Source organism: Micromesistius poutassou, assembly GCF_964030765.1.
Source record: "Micromesistius poutassou genome assembly, chromosome: 1".
Taxonomy (NCBI): Eukaryota; Metazoa; Chordata; class Actinopteri; order Gadiformes; family Gadidae; genus Micromesistius; species Micromesistius poutassou.
The window spans coordinates 10,181,456-10,202,451 of record NC_140271.1 but is presented as its reverse complement, the minus strand read 5'-3'; the positions used below and the strand labels follow the sequence as shown (position 1 = coordinate 10,202,451).

General features: G+C 50.0%; 2 protein-coding genes across 4 annotated transcripts in view; one reads left to right on the top strand and one right to left on the bottom strand.

The window, feature by feature from the left end:
• The window catches only part of LOC311387749 (chaperone Ric-8A), a gene marked incomplete at both ends in the record, with an annotated part of 8,434 nt that extends 2,073 nt beyond the window's left edge, over positions 1-6,361 (bottom strand). The window contains 9 exons of the mRNA XM_084488735.1: positions 578-673; positions 1,291-1,471; positions 1,907-2,001; positions 2,512-2,709; positions 3,370-3,505; positions 3,640-4,319; positions 4,741-4,836; positions 5,942-5,989; positions 6,272-6,361. Of these exons, the coding sequence (XP_084344861.1) occupies positions 578-673; positions 1,291-1,471; positions 1,907-2,001; positions 2,512-2,709; positions 3,370-3,505; positions 3,640-4,319; positions 4,741-4,836; positions 5,942-5,989; positions 6,272-6,361 (1,620 nt within the window). The remainder of the gene's footprint in view (positions 1-577; positions 674-1,290; positions 1,472-1,906; positions 2,002-2,511; positions 2,710-3,369; positions 3,506-3,639; positions 4,320-4,740; positions 4,837-5,941; positions 5,990-6,271) is intronic.
• Positions 6,362-10,120: 3,759 nt separating this feature from the next.
• LOC311381119 (uncharacterized protein) lies at positions 10,121-18,227 on the top strand. Of its 3 annotated transcripts, none has more exons than XM_084488439.1 (7): positions 10,121-10,274; positions 11,234-11,281; positions 11,624-15,466; positions 15,908-15,990; positions 16,154-16,459; positions 16,672-16,800; positions 17,673-18,227. In XM_084488439.1, the coding sequence occupies exons 3-7, from the start codon at positions 11,707-11,709 to the stop codon at positions 17,811-17,813; spliced, it is 4,419 nt and encodes a 1,472-aa protein (XP_084344565.1). In that variant the 5' UTR covers positions 10,121-10,274; positions 11,234-11,281; positions 11,624-11,706; the 3' UTR covers positions 17,814-18,227. The 3 variants fall into 3 exon arrangements, with proteins under 3 accessions (XP_084344565.1, XP_084344564.1, XP_084344566.1); XM_084488438.1 differs by having other exon boundaries at positions 11,234-11,328; XM_084488440.1 differs by lacking the exon at positions 11,234-11,281.
• Positions 18,228-20,996: the final 2,769 nt, after the last annotated feature.

Genomic DNA, 20,996 nt, shown 5'->3' with positions numbered 1-20,996 from the left:
AAATAATACATGTATATAATAATGATGATGAAATACACAATATTTATTAATATTGATTAATTGATATTTGATCTTATTAAAGATATGCAATATAACACATAATTCACCCATCCAATGCATGTCGAATGTTTAGGAATAATTATTTATAAGTTGATATTGATAGGTACAGCAGTTGATGCTGGGGGGGTGACGTACTGTACAGTATATGGCCTTTTCTCCAGTCACTGAGCTGGCACTCAAGTGTCAGGATTACAAGTCTTCAATGCACGTTAAACTCAGGGCCACTTGTGATTACAGTGTAGGAGAGAGCTTGCTCATAATTATTCTCTGAGAGTCTTTCAGGAATCAAGAGAGAGAGAAGTGTCACTATTTTTCAAACCCTGTTCTACAGCCCTGTGTATCTATAGATTGCGATTGGAGAGATGAGATATTAACTGAAGTGTAGTGAGTGATTAATACCTCTATGTTTATACAGATGATGTCTATAGAGCGATGGAAAGATGCAATATTAATTCAAGTGTAGTGAGTGATTGATATAGCTATGTACAGATAGATGATATCTATAGAGATGGGGCACCTGGTGGCGCAGGTAGTGTCTGGTCTCCCTGTGCCCCCGGCAGCTCTCAGTCAGCAGGTTCAACACAGGGGTGAGCTTCTCCTTCAGCTTCTGGCCCTGCAGTAGAGACAGGCCATGGGGAACAGGGTCAGGGCTGCTGGAGGAGATGACACACGCTGCACCCCCACCTCATCATCATCATCATCATCATCACCATCATCATCATCATCATCACCATCATCGTCATCATCATCATCATCACCATCATCATCATCATCATCACCATCATCGTCATCATCATCATCATCATCATCATCATCATCAACATAATCATCATCATCTTCGTCATCGCCATCGAACATGAGGATGATGGTGATGATGATGAAGGCATCATCACCGTTGCCGTCATCATCATCTTCATCACCATCATCAACACCATCCACATCGTCATCATCATCACCATCCCCATCATCATCTTCATCATCATCCCCATCATCATCATCATCATAACCATCAAGATCATCATCATCATCACTATCATCATCACCATCACCATCACCATCATCATTGTCACCCCAACCATCATCACCACCCCCCCACCACGGTATCTATGTGTAGCAGTCACACACACACACACACACACACACACACACACACACACACACACACACACACACACACACACACACGCACGCACGCATGCATGCACGCACGTGCTGACACTGCATCCTCACCCGCTCAATGCGTTTCTCCATGAAGAGCAGCAGCGCGTGGACACAGTCCATGTTGACCCCGGCTTCCCCTGCCTCCCCCTCCCCCTCCCCCTCCCCCTGCTGCTGCGCCTTCCCCGGGGAGACGGTCAGCAGGACGTCCAGGCACTGCAGGGGCAGGGCCGACAGCACGTTCACCGTGTGCCTGTGGAGAAGGGAAGGGAGGCCAACGTCACGGTAACTGTTAACTAGGTAACTAAGGTAACTCAACCCGGCAGCACCACTGAGCTGATGTTGGTCTCTCAGCACACACGCACACACACACACACACTCGTTACAAAGGGCGGATGCGCTTTTGCTCTGTTTTTAGTGTTTTTGCATTTAATCTTCAAATGTGCTGGTGATACGTTTCCAGTCGTACCACTGTCATGAATGCAGTCATCATAGGTACCGAGTTAAACACTAATGTATTTAGACATGTCTTTGGAAACGATCAAAAAAGGAGTTGGTAGTGAGGAGGTTAAAGATGCTGTAGGTTAGATTTAACTGACAAATGACTAAATACTAACATACTAATGTCTGTATTGTTGCTTTGACAATGGCAGTGCATGTCGAGTCAGTCAAAACAAACGTCTCTGACCCTTGGACCTCCTCTGAATGGTCTTCGTCCTCGTAGGACAGCAGAAAGCACTGGCGGAGAACGTCCGCCAGGTGACGATAGAGAGCAGCATCCTCCTGTCATTCATTATAACAGAGATTCCATTATTTACAGTTTGACATTTTTATAACAGATGCTAGACTATCAATGAAGTATTCAATGTGGTCGTTCAAAGGCCTAGTTGTAAAACAACGGTGCCAAATTATTGGCACTTATTTGTTTGTAACTTCGGTCGCTATGCTGTTTCTTACAAATTACAATCCAACCATAGCTCTTTAAGGGATGTTATTATGCCACCAGGTGTGATTGTGATTAGCCATTACTAGCCATTTGAAAATCGGCCTATTCCTGTGTTTTAGTGAAGCAACATTAGCTACAGTCCACCGGGTTGGCTGGTAGACTGATCTATCCAACATACATCTAGGTGGACACTCCCACTTGTGATGTCACTAAAACACAGGAAAAGGCAGATTTTCAAACGGCTTGTATGCTTCTAAACACACTCACACCTGGTGGCATAATATCGCCCCTTTAAATCACCACTACAGCACCTTTAACTCTGATCACCACGTGACCCAAGGACTGACCTGGTTCGGCTGCAGGCGGCGGGAGGAGTAAGTGATGTTGAAGAGGGTCTTCAGGATCTCGATGGCTCGCTCCGAGGCCTCCCTCGGGACCGGTGGGGGTGTTTGGCTGGGCTCACCCAGCTCTTCATCGTTGCCTTCACCCCTACGAACAGCCAGACACAGCTCCAGGCCCGTCGTCAGCATGGCCACGCCCTGCTCCTGGGTGGGAACGTCAAAGGGTGGACAGTAGTCAAGGGAGTCCATTTTGTTTGTGTAGCCCTTAAGTAATTACATGGTTTTACATGCCCACATTATGTGACAGCTCCCTAAACCTAAAGATCTCTGAAGAGCAAGGAAAACCTTGCTAGGTCGTCCCTTAACCGTCCCTCCTTCAAGGGACGGTTAAGGGACGACCTAGCAAGGTTTTCTTCAAGGGATGTTTAAGAGTTCCATTTGGCCATTATGGACAGCCCTACAATAAACTCAGTCTTTTCCGAGAATGAGTTTATTAGCTGACTTATAGATTAGATGTATATTAATATACTTTTCCCGGTAGGTATGTAGTGGATGAATCCCTTTGTGATGCTTTTTTTCCTTGTTGTTTTACATTATTTAAATCCTGTTGTCCATCACTTTAATGGAAATCAAGTTGTTAGAAATAGAAAATAAGTCCATGATGAGTTCCAAATCAGCCATGAATGTGAAGTGGTTATCAGAACCACTGAGACAAAGCATAATCAAACCCAATCTTCTTTTTGAGCCCAAAGAGGCACAAAGTGGTACGGGTAAGGCACGTTTCACAGGATTGCTTATGGCGTCATGGGAGTATATAGTCACTGTTTGACATTGGCTCTTCAAAAGGAACAACTTATAACTCACCTGCTGCAGTTCTTTCCTGAGCTCAGGCCTCAGTGCCGTCAACAGAAAAAGCAGCCGCAGTTCGTAAAACTGCACAATCGTCGGGACCCTGGTTTCAATCTCCAGTTTCAGCCTCTGGGACAGGCCTGGGAGAAGCCTGTTGGGAGTGTTGTGGGGGATGAAGGGGTTGGAGGGGTTCAACGACATTGAAAACGTTGCAGGGAGCAAGACAGTTCTAGGGCTTAGCGATCCTCAGACCGAATCAAACAGAACGCAGACCTCAACGGTTACCTGAGCGCGCTGGCCCTGTCCTGCGCCTCCGGGCTGTTGTAGATGACATTACACAGGGTCTTCATTGCCTCCTTCCGGCACACCTCCCCGTCCTCCTGCGGGGCTCCGCCCTCGCTCCGGTCCTCCCTTGCGTCCTTCTTGCCCCGGGCCAGGAGGAGTCCGCCCGCCCCGGCTGCGCCCCTGATCCTTGGGCTCCGGCAGTGGCCTGACGGATGCGTGACGGGTGGGGACTCTTCTGGTGGGGGGCTCCCCACCTCCACCACCACGTTGACGTTGGCGATGGTGTTGCAGGGTAATCCGGCGCTACAGCAGGCCTGGCTGTCGCCCTCCTCCTCTGGGCTGGTCGTCACCCAGCCACTCCAGCCGTCTGGCTCCCCAGCTTCACCGTCGCTAGCCGCCGCGAGCGCCTGGTAGCCGTTGGTGTCGTGGTAGACCACTTCGTCGTCCTCTACTACATAGCGACTGGCTTGGGATTCCTCCTCATCCTCCGTCTCGTGGAGCGGGGGGGTGCCAGTGATGCCGCCGTGACCGGCCAGCATGAGCAGGGCCCTGTCGGTGACCAGGGGCCCCAGGGCCTGCCGGTCCCGAGACAGGATGCGCAGGGTACGCAGACACGCGGACAGCACCCCCGGCTGCAGCGGCTGCTTGCCGATGAAGCACAGCAGAGCCGCTGCCAGCCTCTTCATCAAGGATCGGGAGAACAAAAGTGGAGTGAGTGGGACACAGACGGATTAAAACAGCCTGTGGAGTGTGTTCGATGATGGCTGGTTTAAGCAGCCTCACTTGACCCCGAGTCAGACTGATTGGACTCCCGAGGCTGGGTGAGGCTGCAAACCTGTTGTACATTGAGCAATCAGTGTGCACAGGTTAAGCCAGGCCAGTCATCACCACACACACACTCGCTTATGGAGAGATCGCTTATGGAGGAGCCCAGAAAGCCACCTCGGTGGAGTGTGTCATGGGCATTGCTACAGAGCCATTAGGTGGGAATCAACTCAATGATGGAGGACATTGAGACAGAAATGGTTAAAATCGATATGTAACATACACTCACACACACACACGCACACACACACACACACACACACACACACAAGCTACCTGTCGTAGCAGGAGATCAGGGTCTTCCTCATCAGAACCTGAGTTGAAGTCGGAGTCGGACTCAGGGACATAATCTCGCACTTTGTTTTTCCTGAACTGGTGAGTGCAAAGAAAATAATAGAAAAAATCTGAAAATTAAAATCTGGTAACACAAAAAAGAGCACAGTTTGATCCGTGCTGTAGTATGAGGAAGAATGATTTGTGGATTGAAATTATGAAATAGATTAGCAGTCTTTCAATATGGTACAACAACAGACCTTATGAGATACACGTCTTACAGTAGCACTAAAGCTGATGGGATATCTGAAAGGTCAGCCTGGATGAGCAGCACATGCTGAGTCAGGGTGTGAACGATAAGCTTTGCAATGCGCATGAGCTTCTATCTGTTTTGGTATAGTGTGTGTGTGGGGTGGGGGGGGGGGGGGGGGATAGATAGACACACACATACACACACACATCGCCTGAATCCTATTTTCACAAACACCCATGGTTCTTACCTCGTCTAGTTCTTGTTGCTGTAGTCCTCAAAAAAAACAAAGACAGATGGGTTTAAACGTGGCCAGAGAAGAAGGAATACTGTTAAAAGTTGCAATGTGGCAAGCTTCGTAGAGAGAGAGGGGAGGGGATGAGAGAGAGAGAGAGAGAGAGAGAGAGAGAGAGAGAGAGAGAGAGAGAGAGAGAGAGAGAGAGAGAGAGAGAGAGAGAGAGAGAGAGAGAGAGAGAGAGAGAGAGAGAGAGAGGGTGAATCAGGGGAATGAAAACAGATGACAATGAAAGGTACACTTTTGGGGAGAGTAGCAGGAGAGTAGTAGGTGGATGAGTGGCCTTCAACTTGATCAGCAGGTTCTAAGCTATTGTTACTAGGACAAGGACAAGCCGATCATAAATAGAGAGAGAGAGAGAGAGAGAGAGAGAGAGAGAGAGAGAGAGAGAGAGAGAGACAGAGGGAGATACAGAAAGGAGGGAAGGAAAGAGAGAAATAAAAGGCAGAAGGAGGAACATGTAGGCAAAAACAAATGTACGGCACACGGATGGCGAGAAGATAATAAGAGGAAAAAAAACAAGAGTGTGACATTTAAGGGCCTAATAACACCAGGGAAGAGGCAGGGGCAAGCAACGACAGCCCGTAGCCTAACAGACAATGAGGAGCTCTGGAAAGGCTAATTTGGCGGAGAACATTAGTTCTGTCTCCTGCCCCGACCTTTCGTCTCTCCCACTCCTCCACGTTGAAGAAGAAGCACTCTGCGTACTGTGGAGGGGGGGGGTTGGGAGGAAGAGAAGAAAGTTATCACAGGTCATGGTGAACTCACACTGCACACTTTGCATTGCTGCCATCTACAGGTGGAAAACAAACAAGGCTGTGCGTCATCAAGGTGCAGGCCTTCAAGTATGCTTTGCTTTGCTTACGTCACATCACTGCACAATGACACATGGGTACACTTTACGTAATGGATCCATAGCAAAGACCAGGATGTGCGGCTGAGAGGAGAGGACAGAGGCACGACACGACAACAGCACATGAGGTCTTTACCACAGTGTTGTAGCTGGCCAGCTGCGTCTGGACACCCTCCTGGTCTCCTCGGTCGATGCACTGGAGAATCCTCTCGACGTTTGGCGCCATGTCTCAAGACTGCAACAAACAATTGAATCACATACACATACGTTACAAATATGTTGGGGCACGAGGGCTGTCACGTGCACACACTCTGCTCTTGGAACCTTTAAAGCTGCTGTAGGTCAAATTCAAAAGTTATAAAAAGAGCCTGCCCTATAGAGGCAGGCACAGTCAACTCAAACATTTTACTGACTGAATAACTGACAGATGTCTATGCCATTTCCAGCACATTACATAGTCTTTAAAATCGTACTTACTGCACCTTTAAGTGTAAGCCTAAAGGTCAGAAACAAAGGCAAAGTTGTCAAAATCACCTGTTGGCTTGGTGTGTTTCCCTGACGGGTCTGACGTTGATGACGATGAACTGCTGTCCAGCTCCGGGAAACTGTGTGACCCACGGGTTCGATGGAAGTGTTCTACACGCGCATCTCCTGCCTTTAACGGGCCACCGCTCTATATCCTTCAATCTGAAGACACGCTGGGTGTGTGTCTCTCGCTCTGCGTCCCTCACCCTTCTAAACCCAGGATTAACGGGGCTCATCTGTATTGAAATCTCATTCATCATCATGGATGAGCTCAGCTCTAATGCCTCGGGTTGGCGTGCAGCAACGGGCCGAGCCACAGTGCACTACATGGACAGGAATCTGCAGACCCCAAGGATGGCCAATTGTACACCAAAACCTGTGAGCCCTCCCTTCATACAATGGTGTATGAATATCTCTGTCTGACTATATATATATATATATCTGTCTCTCTGTCTCTCTGTCGCTCGCTTTCTCTCTGGGCAGGAGGAGGGGGTATTTTTATGTTGTAGGCCTACTCTCCCTAAGTAGAAACATTTTGAATTTGCTCCATTGTGTAGCAGATAGTGTGTACAAATAGAATTCTGCTTTCCAAAAGCACTAGCAGAGCTGTGGCTGGTATATTGTGGCCAGTGGTGCACTCCTGTGGATATATTAACATAATAGCTCTCTAGCTCCCTCTAGTTCCTTCGAGCAGGTGAAGTACCATTACTTTCCTGTCTATATAGTTTTTATTGAAGCTGGTTGTTGATTTCACGGTATGTCAATTGCTTACACGTGGTTGTTAAGGTGTCACATCTTGAGATGCCTGAATATCAAAACTCCTGCATGCAGAATAACAATCAGGATTCAGAATTACTCTTGATTCAAGTCTTTGTTTTGTTTGTTGTTATGCCATCTGCCTAAGCTTAGTTGCCATGGTAATATTGAAAATATTACCTTTCTATTTACAGGATAATCCATTAGACCCGGATGGTGAATATAAAAGCACAAATGATCAGAGGAATGCCATCTCCTGGTACTGATTCTTCTCTGCCTGGGCAGATTCATGTAGGTGACAAGACTTGCTTACCATCTAATAAGCAATGAGCTTGCGTTCTTGCACAATACAATACAATATTTAAACATATATATAAACAACTGTTTTTCATTCCCGTTTTACCATTCTTGATGTAAAACATATTGTCTGAATCTAATCCCTTGCTGCTGTCTTTACACCACATATAAAGGTCTTGGGACTATTTCAGGAAGCCTGTGTTAACTCCCACTTTACCTAATTTACAGTGTATACCTTTTCTGTGCGTGCGTGTGTGTCTGTACGTGTGCCATGTGCATGCGTATATCCTATGTGACGTGCATGACATAGCCTGTGCTGATTGGTCTGCTGTTTCTGATGCTATCTAAGCGTCATCACCATACCAACAGTCATCACCGTACCGAAAAACAATTATTCCCATCCTTTGGGTGGACAGCAGGAGCCCAGCCATAACAGCTAAATCCTACCTCCTGTGCCTTTAAAGGTGACATATTATACCAACCGGTGTGAGTGTGATTAGCCGTTACAAGATGTTCTGAAAACTGGCCCCTTCTGACATCACAAGTGGGCGTGTCCACCTAGATATATAATAGATAGATGAGCAACGTTTGCTACAGTCCACTGGGTAGGCTGGTAGACTGATCTATCTAGCACACATCTAGGTGGACACATCCATTTGTGATGTCAGAAGGGGCCGGTTTTCAAAACGGCTTGTAACGGCTAATCACACTCACACCTGGTGGTATAATATGTCACCTTTAAAAGCTGAAGCTTGCTTAAAAAATACTCTGACTAGATGGTAAATCTGGAGGGATTAACAGGTTTCCTTTTTACTAGAGCAGTAACGGGTGTATGTATGTATGGACGGCGGACGCATAGTAACAAGCATAATTAAAACAAAGATGAGGTCAGGTTAAATGGGCATGATTAAGCAAGCTCTTAATTAACTTGTCGTGAACCATCCATTGGGATTTATGTAATTAATTGCGACTTGGCCCATAAATATATGTCATGATATGCCTCCATTTTGGAGAGAGCGAAAGACAGCTCAGTGGCGAGAGAGAGAGAGAGAGAGAGAGAGAGAGAGAGAGAGAGAGAGAGAGAGAGAGACCAAATCAATGGCTCAACTAGTTTGAATCGTTTTATTATATTTATGTCTGAACAGATGAGTCTTCAGCTTGAAGCAGGAGATGGATAGTTCCAGCTGTTCTGATGTCAGTGGGGAGCCACCATTCTGGAGCCAGGACAGACTTCAATTGGATTTGAGTGGCAATCGGTAAACCAGTGCAGAGTGAGGAAGAGTGGTGGAGTGTGGGTGAACTTGGGTAGATAGCATCCAAGCTGCATAGGATGAACGGCACATGCAACCAGTAAGGAGGTGCAGTAGTCTAATGTGCTATCCATTTGTATGGAACGCCGCCGGTGCGTCCAACCTGTTCTAGCGAGAACGTGACGTAATTTCCTGGTTTGCAGCACTTATAGCGTTCCCGTTTCTCATTGGCTAGTCATTGTTATTGTTAGCTACATTAGCCTCTTTAGCAAACCAGCTCAAAAACAAACAACACAATTTTATATTGTATTGCATGCACAGCAAGGCCGTGCAATGCATCAATTGGTGACCAGAATAAAGTAGCAATGTAATCAAGTGTGTAAGAGCATTTAAAATAAATTGTCGAAATTTAAAAATCAACATTAAAATGACCAACGTGATACAAATACAAAGAAAACTATATTTTTCATAGGACCCCTAATAAATCTCTTTATGGGCGCAGCCATTTTTGTTGTCAAGTCTTTTATGGTCGGCCTCACAGAACTCACTCTTCTTTCAGAATAGAGAGTGGGACCGACCAAAAGGGGGCGTTCCTCCGTGAAATGCCGCAAGAAAGCTGGGAGATCTACACCTTACGACTAGGACATACCGGCGTACCATACAAATGGATAGCACCATAAATGCAAGATGACAAGAGCCTGGACCAAAACATGCAGTGCCTTCTGGGTGAGGAAGAGACAGCAAAAATATTCAGGAGCGGATGATGTAGTGAGGAGATGCCATCTGTAGAAGAAAGAGCAGCTCAGTCTTCTCCAGATTGCTTAAAAGACAAATAGTTTCATGGCTTTATACACTAGCTAAAACATATACATGGTTACTTTATTCCATTTCTGCCAAGCCCGTTCCGCTAGATGGCACTAAATTCAACACACTGCACGTTTAATAAAAGTTTGTGAACCGCTATGGTCTATTGTCTTCCTCAGCCACCGTAGCGTCGTGTACAAGTGGGCGTGTTTCAGAGGAGGCGTGGTTTTGGCTTGGCAACCGCTGCTCTGGGCAACTGCTTCACTTTCTACGCCGCTTGATAATGGTTGAGGTTTGAAAGGGGTGTGGTTTTGTAGGAGGCGTGGTTTGCGGGGTCTGAGAAGTAAAATGGCGGCCGTTGATGGGATGGGCCTCTTTTTGTGATTTTAAAAAGAAAAACATATGACTTGATACTCGGGTGTGAATGTTCGTTCTGTGTCGCGAAGGAAATAATCGTGATCGGAACACAATGGATTTTATTCCACACAACGGATAAAAGAACCGAAGGTAATTGCATTTATGTGGATTATGCTGTGGTGCTTGCAGGCAGCTGGAGTTAGCTAGCATTCTGCTAACGTTTGCTAGCTAGTAAGGGGCAAAATACCATGCAGCTGTCCACCGACCTAGACGGACAATCGCTGCTTTGCCTGGTATGGTGTACTGTATTACAATTATGAACTTGAGAATACAAAATACAATGTCAAACCTTTTTAGTTGGCGTTTAAACGAGCCCCGAGGTTTACCGAGCCGGGCAAATTCATTGGGAGGATGTGGGGGATGTAGATTTGAATGGTTTGACCAAGGCTGCAAAATCTCAGTTTCTTTAAACCAAATCTGTTTGTGAGATTGGTAGAGACATATTGTGTGTGTGTGTGTGTGTGTGTGTGTGTGTGTGTGTGTGTGTGTGTGTGTGTGTGTGTGTGTGTGTGTGTGTGTGTCATTTCATCCAATGCACCTCATCGTTTTGAATAATTAGCTTATGTGCTTTGTTGAGTATGCTGATGTCAAAGGAATCTCAAAACCTAGCCTTCATGATCCCCTTATTTCCATCTTGACGACCAGGGCTTTGATGTCCATTACATCTAAACGGAAATGAGAAGGACGTTGATTAATGAATACACGTTAAGGATGCAAAGGTGCATACCAGGGATGGCAGGGACCAGTCCCTGCTATCACATCATACAATACCAGCTTTGGAAATCCCTCACCAAAGGGTTTTTAAGTCCCCTTCACATTAAGGGATATGCTCATTAACCTGCTCCCTCATTTACCAAGCAACCTGAGAAAACGCACGAATATAGTTTGTCGTTTTAGTTCGTCTTTTCTTGCTCTGCTATCCATTCATAACAGTTGGACAAGCCGAGGAAGATGGCTTGACTGTTGCCTTTTTTGCAAGCATAAGAAGGCATAGCTAAATCAGTGGGTCAGAACAGAAGATCAAACACTAATGTGGTTCTGTGTTTCAGCTTTGAATTTTAGGTGCGGAGGTTTGGTCCAAGCAATCAACTCTGAATGTACGTTTTATCCCACCTTTGCACATTTATTTCTATCAGGAAGACAGGTAATCTCGAAATCTCTTCATTAAAGAAATATCACCATTCACCTGACATACGCTTATTGTGCTATGGTGCGTGGTTATAATGCAAATGGATGACATATATTATGAATGAAACAAGTTTGGTAGCTTAAAACATACAGTTGTCTTAACAAGGGTCTCAAACGATTGAACCTTAGAAAGCCGAAGTATGACAGTGACAGCAGAGCCACTGCATAGGAAACTAGCAGAAATATGTGAAGGAAAATACTGGATGAGCTTGGATGGGTGTTAACTGCATTATTCATGTTTCCTTTTCTAGGGTTCCTCCCTGATCTGTTCAGGCGTGGCCCCCTGCCCTGACCACCTAGCTCCAGGTCACAGGGCCACCTGTCTCCTGGGCCCATGGACTTATCACCTGCGGCGGGCTTCAAAAAGAGGCCTTCGGCCCCTTCTCCAAATGGGCATATGGACGTGGCCAAGAGCCCCCCTCCCTACTCCCCCACCTCCAGCCCCTCGTCTCCTTCCTCCTCGCCGTCCTCCCCCTCGTCTGTGTCCTCTTGTCCCAGTGCCACAGCAACGGGCTATCCGGACGACGTGAAGGACCACCAGGACGGCGGCAGCAGAGCTAGGCTGTCCGGGGACATGGTGTCCTCGACCTCAGCATCCGTGCCATCTCTCTCCAGTTCCGCCTTCGCCTCTGATCTTCCCGCCCACCGCCTCGCCCCCGGGCGGCGTGCTGCCGCGGACCGGCCACTAGAGTGCGGGGGAAGGGAGATATACGATCCCTTCCATCCGACCGAAGGGGAACGGGACGGGAGAGTCATGGACAGGGTGGTGGAGGAGGAGGACGACGACGAAGACGAAGGAGACAAATACGACCCCTTTGACCCCACCGGCTCCCCGGCGTCCGAGGGCGAGGAGGGGCCCGGTGTGGAGGACCGGGGGAAGAGAGGCGGTGAAGGAGCGGCGAAGCGCCGGGTGGAGGTGGACGCCAGCGACGGCGAGCTGAAGAAGGAGCCACCCCCGGACTCCACCGCCCTCCTTCCCCGTCCCCTCATCAAGCTCTCGCTCCGGAGGCGGCTGGACCGGGCCCCCAATGCGAGCAGGGAGCGCGGCCGTGACCCCGAGAGGCGGGGCGGGGGCGAGCACTCGGACCACTCTGAGATAGAGGAGGGGGAGATTGTGGCCTCGGTCGCCGAGACGGCCGGTGGCACCAAGCGAGCCGCCATGCCGCTGCCCTCCGACGGGCCGTTCTTCGTGGGCACCAAGCCGGAGCGCATCCTGCGGGTGCTGGACAGCGACGGCTTCGTGTCGGTGCGCACGGAGAGCGACTGGCCGGTGGACGGCGAGCTGCAGGACGACGCGGTGGTGGTGGGCGTGGGCGACCTGCGCAGGAAGCTGGTGAGCCGGCGCAAGGAGCGCTTCCGCAACTGCCCCTCCTCCTCCTCCCTCTCGCCTCAGCCCCAGCCGGTGCCGCCCCCTCCGCCCCCCTCGCTGCCCCCCTCCTCCCCTCCCGTGTCGCCCACCCCCCTGCTCATCGCCCTCCCCGCGGCCGCCCAGCGGAGCAGCAAGAGCCGTAAGTCCTCCAAGAGCTCGAAGGACCGGGACAGACGGAAACGCAAGGAGGGCAAGGCGGGTGGGGACAAGGAGGAGAAGAGGAAGAAGACCACGACGACAGCGGCAGTGACAAAGGAGAAGGTGAAAGAGAAGGAGAAGGAGGAGGGAAGTCGGGACAAGAGCCGAGAGCGGGACAGAAGAGCGCCGGACAGACGGGACCGGGGACGCGAGGCCGGCACCGAGGAGACAGCGGGCCGGCAGAGAAGCAGCAGTAGCAACAGTCGCAAGAGGAAGAAGAGGCGACACAGCAGCCCAGAGACCTCCCGTTCGCACAACTCGTCGGGGAGAGGCGCACACAGCAGGCGCTCGTTCTCCAGCCCCTCAGACGAGCGACCGAGGGAGAGGGAGAGGGACCGAGAAAAGGAGCGGGAGCGCGAGAGGGAGCGCGATCGAAACCACGACAGAGAGAGGGACAGGGACCGGGAGAGAGACAGAGACCGAGACGGGGAGAGAGAGCGAGAACGGGATAGAGACAAGGAAAGGGACAAAGACCAAGGGCGTAGTGGCAACCGCAGCCGCCACGACAAAGACCGGAAGGACCGGGACTCCAGCCACAGCAAGCCGGAGCGGGAGCGGGACGGCAAGGAACGCTCCAGCAGCAGAGAGCGCTCCGGCACCAAGAAGTCCAAACACAGCCGGGAGAGGAGGAGGCGGGTGGAGGAGGTGCAGGAGGAGGTGGAGCGCGACCGGCCGTGGGAGCGGCAGCGGCGGCGAGACGGTCGCCCCGTCGTGCCGCCGTCCATCCAGGACCTGAACGGCTCCGACCTCTTCGCCATCAAGCGCACCATCACGGTCACCACCACCATCCCGGGGTCCCCGCCACCGGACCCCGCCTCGCCCCACAGCCCCGCGCGGGGGTCGGACCGCTCCCTCAAGAGGAAGAAGAAGAGGAAGCGACGCCTGGCAGAAGAGGCGGAGGGCGGAGGCGCCGCCTACTGCAGCCGCTCGCGCTCGCGCTCCCCGCCCCGGTACCACAGCTACGACTCGGACCACTACTCGGACAAGCTGGAGATCGACCTTCAGTCGCTGGACGGAGAGGCTCTGGACTCGGACTACCCCTCGCTGGAGGACACGCCGCCCGCCGCCCTGCCCCCGGAGCCGCCGGTGCGCAGCCCCAAAGCCAAAGCCACCCCCAAGGCCGGACGCCACCACCCCAAAAAGAAGTCTCATGACGCCAAGGGACGGGAGGTTCAGGCCGAGTCGTCTGCCTCCTCCTCCTCTGTGGCGCGGACGAAGAGCAAAGGGCTCTCCTCACTCTCCCCGACCCCGGCCGGGTTCGCCCCGGGTCCGGCCGACCCCGCGCCCCTGGTCGCCAAGCGGGGCAGGAAGCCGGGCAAGGACAAGGAGCGAGACAAGGCCAGCAGGAAGGACTCGGGCCGCTCTGGCAAGTCGGTAAAGAAGGAGGGCGGGGGCGGCCGGAAGGGCAAGCTCCAGTCCAAGGTGTCCGTGATGGTGCGGGAGGGGGTCAGCAGCACCACGGGCGCCTCGGCCAACAGCTCCGGGAAGCTTGGCATGGACCTGCTGGGGTCCGGGGGCCCCGGCGGGGGCGGCGGGGGGCCCGTGGTGGGGGGCTCCATCGCGGTGGTGTTCCGCAGGGACAACGAGAGCAGGTCTCCGTTCCTGAAGCCCTGCTCGGAGCCCCTGTCGCTGGCCGGACGCAACAAGGAGCTGGGCAAGCTGGGCAAGCGCAGCGGCCTCACGGCCCCGCCTGCGGCGTCCAAGTCCAAGAAGGCCAAGCCCAGCTCCACCACCTCCACCTCCTCCTCGGCCTCCTCCCCCTCGTCCACGCTCACCACCAAGCGCCGACGGCGCGCGGGCAAGAAGCCAAAGGACAAGGGCGGAGCCGGGGCGCTCGGCGATGCAGACGGTGGCCAACCGAAAGGCAGCGCCGAGGACTGGGGCGGGGCTTCGGCCGAGAGTCAGCTGGCCGCCGGGGGCGCCGGCAAACTGCTCAGCCCTCACCCCGCCCCCGCCGGCCCGGTGCCAAGCTCCTCCTCCTCGTCGTCCTCGTCCTCGGCTGGCGCGGTGCCCCCCTCCACCTCCACCCCCCCACCCCACACGCCTCCGCCGCCCCCCCCCTCCTCCTCCTCCATGGCGCCCTCGCGGGACACCCGGGAGTCCTCCCCCGACTCGCAGACGGTGGACAGCAGCTGCAAGACCCCCGAGCCCTCCTTCCTGGCGGAGGACGGCGTCGCCTCGCAGGTCACCCCCAACCCGCCCCCCTCCAGCCCCCCGGGCCCCGCCCCCTCCCAGACCGCCGCCCTGGGCCCCTCGGCCGGCGGGCCCGGCGCCAAGTCCTTCGGCCAGGACGATGCCCCCAAATCGCTGGCCTCGCCCCCCTGCTCCTCGTCGTCCTCCTCGGCCTCCGTGGCGGCCTCCCTCTCACTGCCGCCCGCCTCCTCCGACCACAACTCCTCCTCCTCCTCCGTCTCCTCCTCCTCGGCCAGCAAGCCTCCGCCGCCGCCCCCGCCCCCCCCCGCCGCGGCGCCCCTGCCCTGGAGCCTGCAGACGGGAGTGGACTGCACCGCTGGAGGGGTCCTGGCCTGTGAGTGGTTTCCTCTTCTCTCGCAGTGCACACACACACACACACACACACACACACACACACACACACACACACACACACACACACACACACACACACACACACACACACACTCTACACCACACCACTCCAGCAGAATGAGGCAATGCAAATGGAAACCTTTCAGGTTTAATTGTATTTGTGTATTTTACAACCAAAGTAAAGCAGTTGGTTTCATTTCACTGCCAGCACCACAGAGTCCGACCTGCCTGCATGTCTTTTAGATAGGATGGCCGTCCCACTGGATGGATATAGTCCCAGGCTCTCTGCATGAGTATCTATCCAGTTTTTATTTTTATTTTTGTGGTTTGTGCATGGAGGTTGACATTGTAGGAGGTCTTTTTAATGGTTGATTACACACATGTAGCATCTTAACAATTGTATTCTCTCTCTGTCTCTCAGTGACGGCTCTGCTCTTCAAAATGGAGGAGGCGAATATTGCCAGCAGAGCGAAAGCGCAAGAATTCATCCACGCCACAAGCCAGGTTAGATTGTGTTTACGAATCAATCTCAAACCAGTTGTATAACTGGATTACTTGTTCACTTGTAAAAATTTATAGCATTCTGTTGTTTGTATTGAAATGTGGTAGTGAATGCTTAAAGTGTCTATCCGTGTCCCATCTCCTTCCTGTTTCCCTTTTCGCACAGATTCTCTCTCAGGCCAATCAGAGCCAGTCCCAGCAGCATGCTCCGCCCTCCTCTGCGTCCTCCTCCTCCTCTTCCTCCCTGAACCCTCCCCCTTCTTCCCTGCCTTCTGGCCCCAACCCTGCCCAGTTCCTCCTCCACGGCTCTCTACCGTTGGGCAGCACCAAGACGCCCCCCTCCCATCTTCACGCAGGTCTCTCTATGGGGGGCGGCTGCGCACAGACTCCGCCCCTGCCCGCCGGGTTGTCGGGGGTGATGGGGAACTCGGGGGATATGGGATGGGACAGTGAGAGCAAAGACCCGGACAAGGTAAAACTATTCCTCTTCAGCAGGCTGCATAACTTTCATAACATTTAAAGTCAGCCTATCGCATGGACTATTAAAAACGGCTATTTTTCTAAGCTCAAATGCATCTTTAAACATCTTGAGTGTGTTTGATTCGTATCTTTCAAGTTCAACCTTGTTTGCGTTGCTTCAAAGCCCCGTCAGGGCACTGCTAACTGACCTGTCTGTCGCTGCAGTACCTGAAGAAGCTCCACACACAGGAGCGCGCCGTGGAGGAGGTGAAGCTGGCCATCAAGCCGTACTACCAGCGCAAGGACATCAACAAGGATGAGTACAAGGACATCCTGAGGAAAGCCGTGCACAAGGTACGCTCTAGTCTAAAATGGTAAATGGACCGCATGTATATAGCGTTTTTTTGTTACCAGTGGCCAACCAAAGCGCTTTACAATATTACCTTACATTCACCCATTCATGCACACATTCACACACCGACGGTGGCGCCAGCCATGCAAGATGACAGCCAGCTCATCGGGAGCAGTTAGGGGTTAGGTGCCTTGCGCAGGGACACCTCGACACTCAGCTAGGAGGAGCCGGGGATCGAACTAGCAACCTTGTGGTTACCAGTCAACCCGCTCTACCTCCTGAGCTACTGCCGCCCCAAGTCTAGTCTCATGGAGCATGTCCACTTTGTGAGTTTTTACAACACTGCTTGGACTGCTGTAGGTGAGACTCAGGAGTAGTGAAGAGGGCAGAAAAGAGCAAGATGTTGTGGCTAATCCATAAAAACACACATCCCTCTGTTCCCTCCCTCCCTACGTTTCTCTGCTATTAAGGAGAGGCGTGCACAAACCTGTGCTTGACTGGTTTCCGTAAACCAATTAGCGAACAGATGCCCTGATTGGTTAGAAATCGGATTCACTTTTTTGCCAATTAACTCTAAAAGGGATGTGTCTGATGTTTGATGCATCACAACAATAATAAACATAGTAAAGAAATCTAAATCTAAAAGAAACATAACTATTAAGTCGACAACAACCTGGAAAGTCCTAGAGATTAGCTGACAGGTGGCTAGGCACTTTCTGATAAATGACCCTCAAATAATAGCTCTTGAATCTTGCCTTCAGAATAGGTAATTCAATGAATACCTCTCGGATAACTCTTTCAGTGGCAATCTACTTCTGGGATTTAAACGGTGTGATGTATACAAAGAAATAAGAATGTGTGTGTGTGTGACCAGATCTGCCACAGTCGGACGGGGGAGATCAACCCGGTGAAGGTCAGCACCCTGGTCAAGCTCTACGTACAGCGCTACAAGTACTTCCGGAAGCACGGCCGCAAGATGGACGACGAAGACCGCGAGCATCAGCTGAATTACTGATCACGATCACAGACTCCTCCCCCCCCTCTCCTACAGACTGATGAGGCCCCACTCCCTCCCTGCACGTTGAACTGGGCACACTGAGGCCATTCCAGAGTGCTTTTAGGTTTTAACCTTTTTTATCATTTGAATTCTTTGGTTTTAATTCAGTGTCTGTGTTACATTGGGGAGGGGCGGCTAATGTAGATGTGCAGTATACAAGAAGCCCATGTTTAGTGTTCTGTGGGGGAATACACTCTTGCACAAACACACCTGGGAAAAAAAAGTTGTACATACTGTAAGTACACTACGGTAACTTCAATGAGTTCTCTCTCTCTCTCTCGATCTCTCTCTCGATGTGAACCATATGCGCGCTGAACCTGTCCATGAGCCAGGTACTATGTTGGAATGGATAAAAGGATGGTTTTGAAAATAGAAGTCTGCCTCTCGAGTCGCTCTTGTCTGTCTCTTCTTGAACTCTCGAGAGCTTGTCTCTCTGGATGAATGAGAATGTGTATCCATCGGAAAAGACTGAATGAATGTCCCGGAAGGCCAACGCTGCAATGTGTGCTGTTCTATTTCGACAGTTTGTTGTAGCTGCCTGTCAAATATAAGCAGATGTACATGGACACATGTACAGTGGTAAACTGAATAAAATTATGTAAATTAAATCTGCAGCTATGAATTACAAATCTTGATTCCAGGGTGGTGGATGGAAAATATATTAACTAAACTTACAAAACTGATCAGACGAAACAAAAGCCACACTCAAAATAATGTTCATGAAAGAAGATATTGGAAAAAGCCTCTTCACAGCCACGTCCACTAGATGGCAGTGTCTTCAAGTCAGAATATAACTGGTGTGCATCATTGCGCGTTATAAGGCATCCTACGAAAAACGTAGGAACCCTTCTGTATTGTTAGTATTATTAGGGGTCCCACGAAAAACGTACGAACCCTATGGATTATTTAATATTATTTATATTTTATTATTAGGGGTGTCGCACCATATTCTGTTACCCACCGAAAAGTGTGATCGAAGGGGTCGCTGATGCACATTTTCGGTAACATGCACGAGTTTGAAGGTAGACAAGCATGAAGTCAATCACGTGCGGAAACATGCACGAGCTTAAAAAGTAACATTTATATCGTCAGCGATCACTCGGAATGGGTTTATTGATCGTTTTGTGACACCGGGCAATAGCACGTTGAGGTGCTGAAGCAAAACGGTTGATTTGCCTCCGTGGTGGCTGATGGGGCTTTCTTTCTTGATACAAACGTTAATGTATAATTGGTGTTGGTCACTTCTAAACCGCATTTTACACAGTAGCCTTGAAGGTAAATCGACGTAAATAAACACTTACTGTTGCTTCGTATGTGGAAAGAAGCAACGGTGGTGGACTGGCCCCATGGCCCTGGGTCTGTAAAATTCTAATCAATTCAAATCAAATGTTGATTAAGCACGTTTAATAACAAGGGGAGGGGGAGGGATCTTATGTTTTATTTCTATTTTTGTTATAATGCCCAGCGGTTTTTTTTTTTTTTATACTGCAGTTTACAAAATAAACGTAACTAATGCTGGCCCTGTATAATGATTGCAGTGACTTTGGTGGATTAGCATGCAGCCTAATGGTGATTGTAGTGCACCAATTTCCACTGGAGCCAATTTCCTCTCTCGTTCCACTGGAACGAGAGCGGAACGAGCGCGCAGAGCCGACAGTAGGCCTATAGCGCACTGTGGAGCCACTGAAGCGGCAGCAGCCTGGAGTTCCAGTCGAAGCACGGCGGGCCTCGGGACGAAGCGCCCGACAGTAACCTGTTTTTAATTTCTGTAGTCTGTAAATCTGTAGTAGGCTAGGCCTACGATTATTCATGTCCACAAGCAACAGGAAACAATCCACGATATGTCACAATCCATGATAGTTGGCCGTCCTATTCTGCGACCCCACTGTAAATGCGAAAAAATGAGTTAATCCTTAATCAAATGTTTTCAGGTCATTTATCATCCTCATTTCTAGGCTATATGACACAATTATTCATGTCTGCGATCATCGGAGTCCACACGCAACAGGAAACAAATTTTACTCTTTGGAATAGATTGAATAACTATAGGAATCCACCGTCTATTGGGTGTTATTTTGGGACAGTTGCTCATGATTGATAACTGGCCAATAAATCATACACCGTTGTGTTTGGTTTCTCATAGAGGGACATGAGGTAGCTTCAACCTGAAACCCAGGGTATTTAGGTTTGTCATTGTTTTCTGTAAAACAAGGTCAGGGTAGTATAAGTACTTTATTATGTATTACTATTTGCCATCCACACACACTTACCCACCGTGACTTCAATGACCGATTGCCTAAAGCATTATGTCAGCCATTTTACAGCCATTTTAAGTAGCTCACCAAATTCCCCATCATCAAATAGCCTGCATGCATATTATTTCAGAATCAAGGGGTATACAATGTGGCCCATTGTCGGTTACAAGCTCTTCTGGAAGCACACAACCTTGGCAAGAAGTGTGTTCATAGTTGTATATTTCATGCCACCAAATAGTCTACAGTAAATATGGGGATCTCACGACAATATTTATAATACATGCACGCAAACACAGGGCCACGGCCGAGAGGTCGTCTCTCTCATGACGTCACAATGAGATGCGTATAAGTTTGTCAATCATATTGAAGACGTTTCTGATCTGAAGAGATATTGCTCGACGATTTCCTTTTGATTATAAATAAGTGTCTTTAGTCTCAGTATTGTTTCTGCAAGGAACGAACGGTCCAGTTGACGGTTTGATCCAGTAAGTAACAAAGGTAGGTTTCCGTGACTTCCCGCCACTCTTTTGAGAACAATTCTAATGATTCACTCGGGAATTGGCAGAAAAATAGGATTAATTTGTCTATGAGTTGATACATGTAGGCTATTATTATTATTATTATTATTATTATGACTTCAATTTTCTCGATTAGTCAATTGCAAAGGCCAAAATCACGATTTCAATTAATATTTAATAGTGCAGCCCTACATTAAAATGTGGCGTTGTCGGTTACAAGCCCAAAACCTTGGCAAGACATTTGTTCATATTGTATTTCATGCCACCAAATAGTCTACAGTAAATATGGGGATCTCACGAGTCACGACAATATATATATAATGTATATATACACATGCACACACACACACACACACACACACACACAC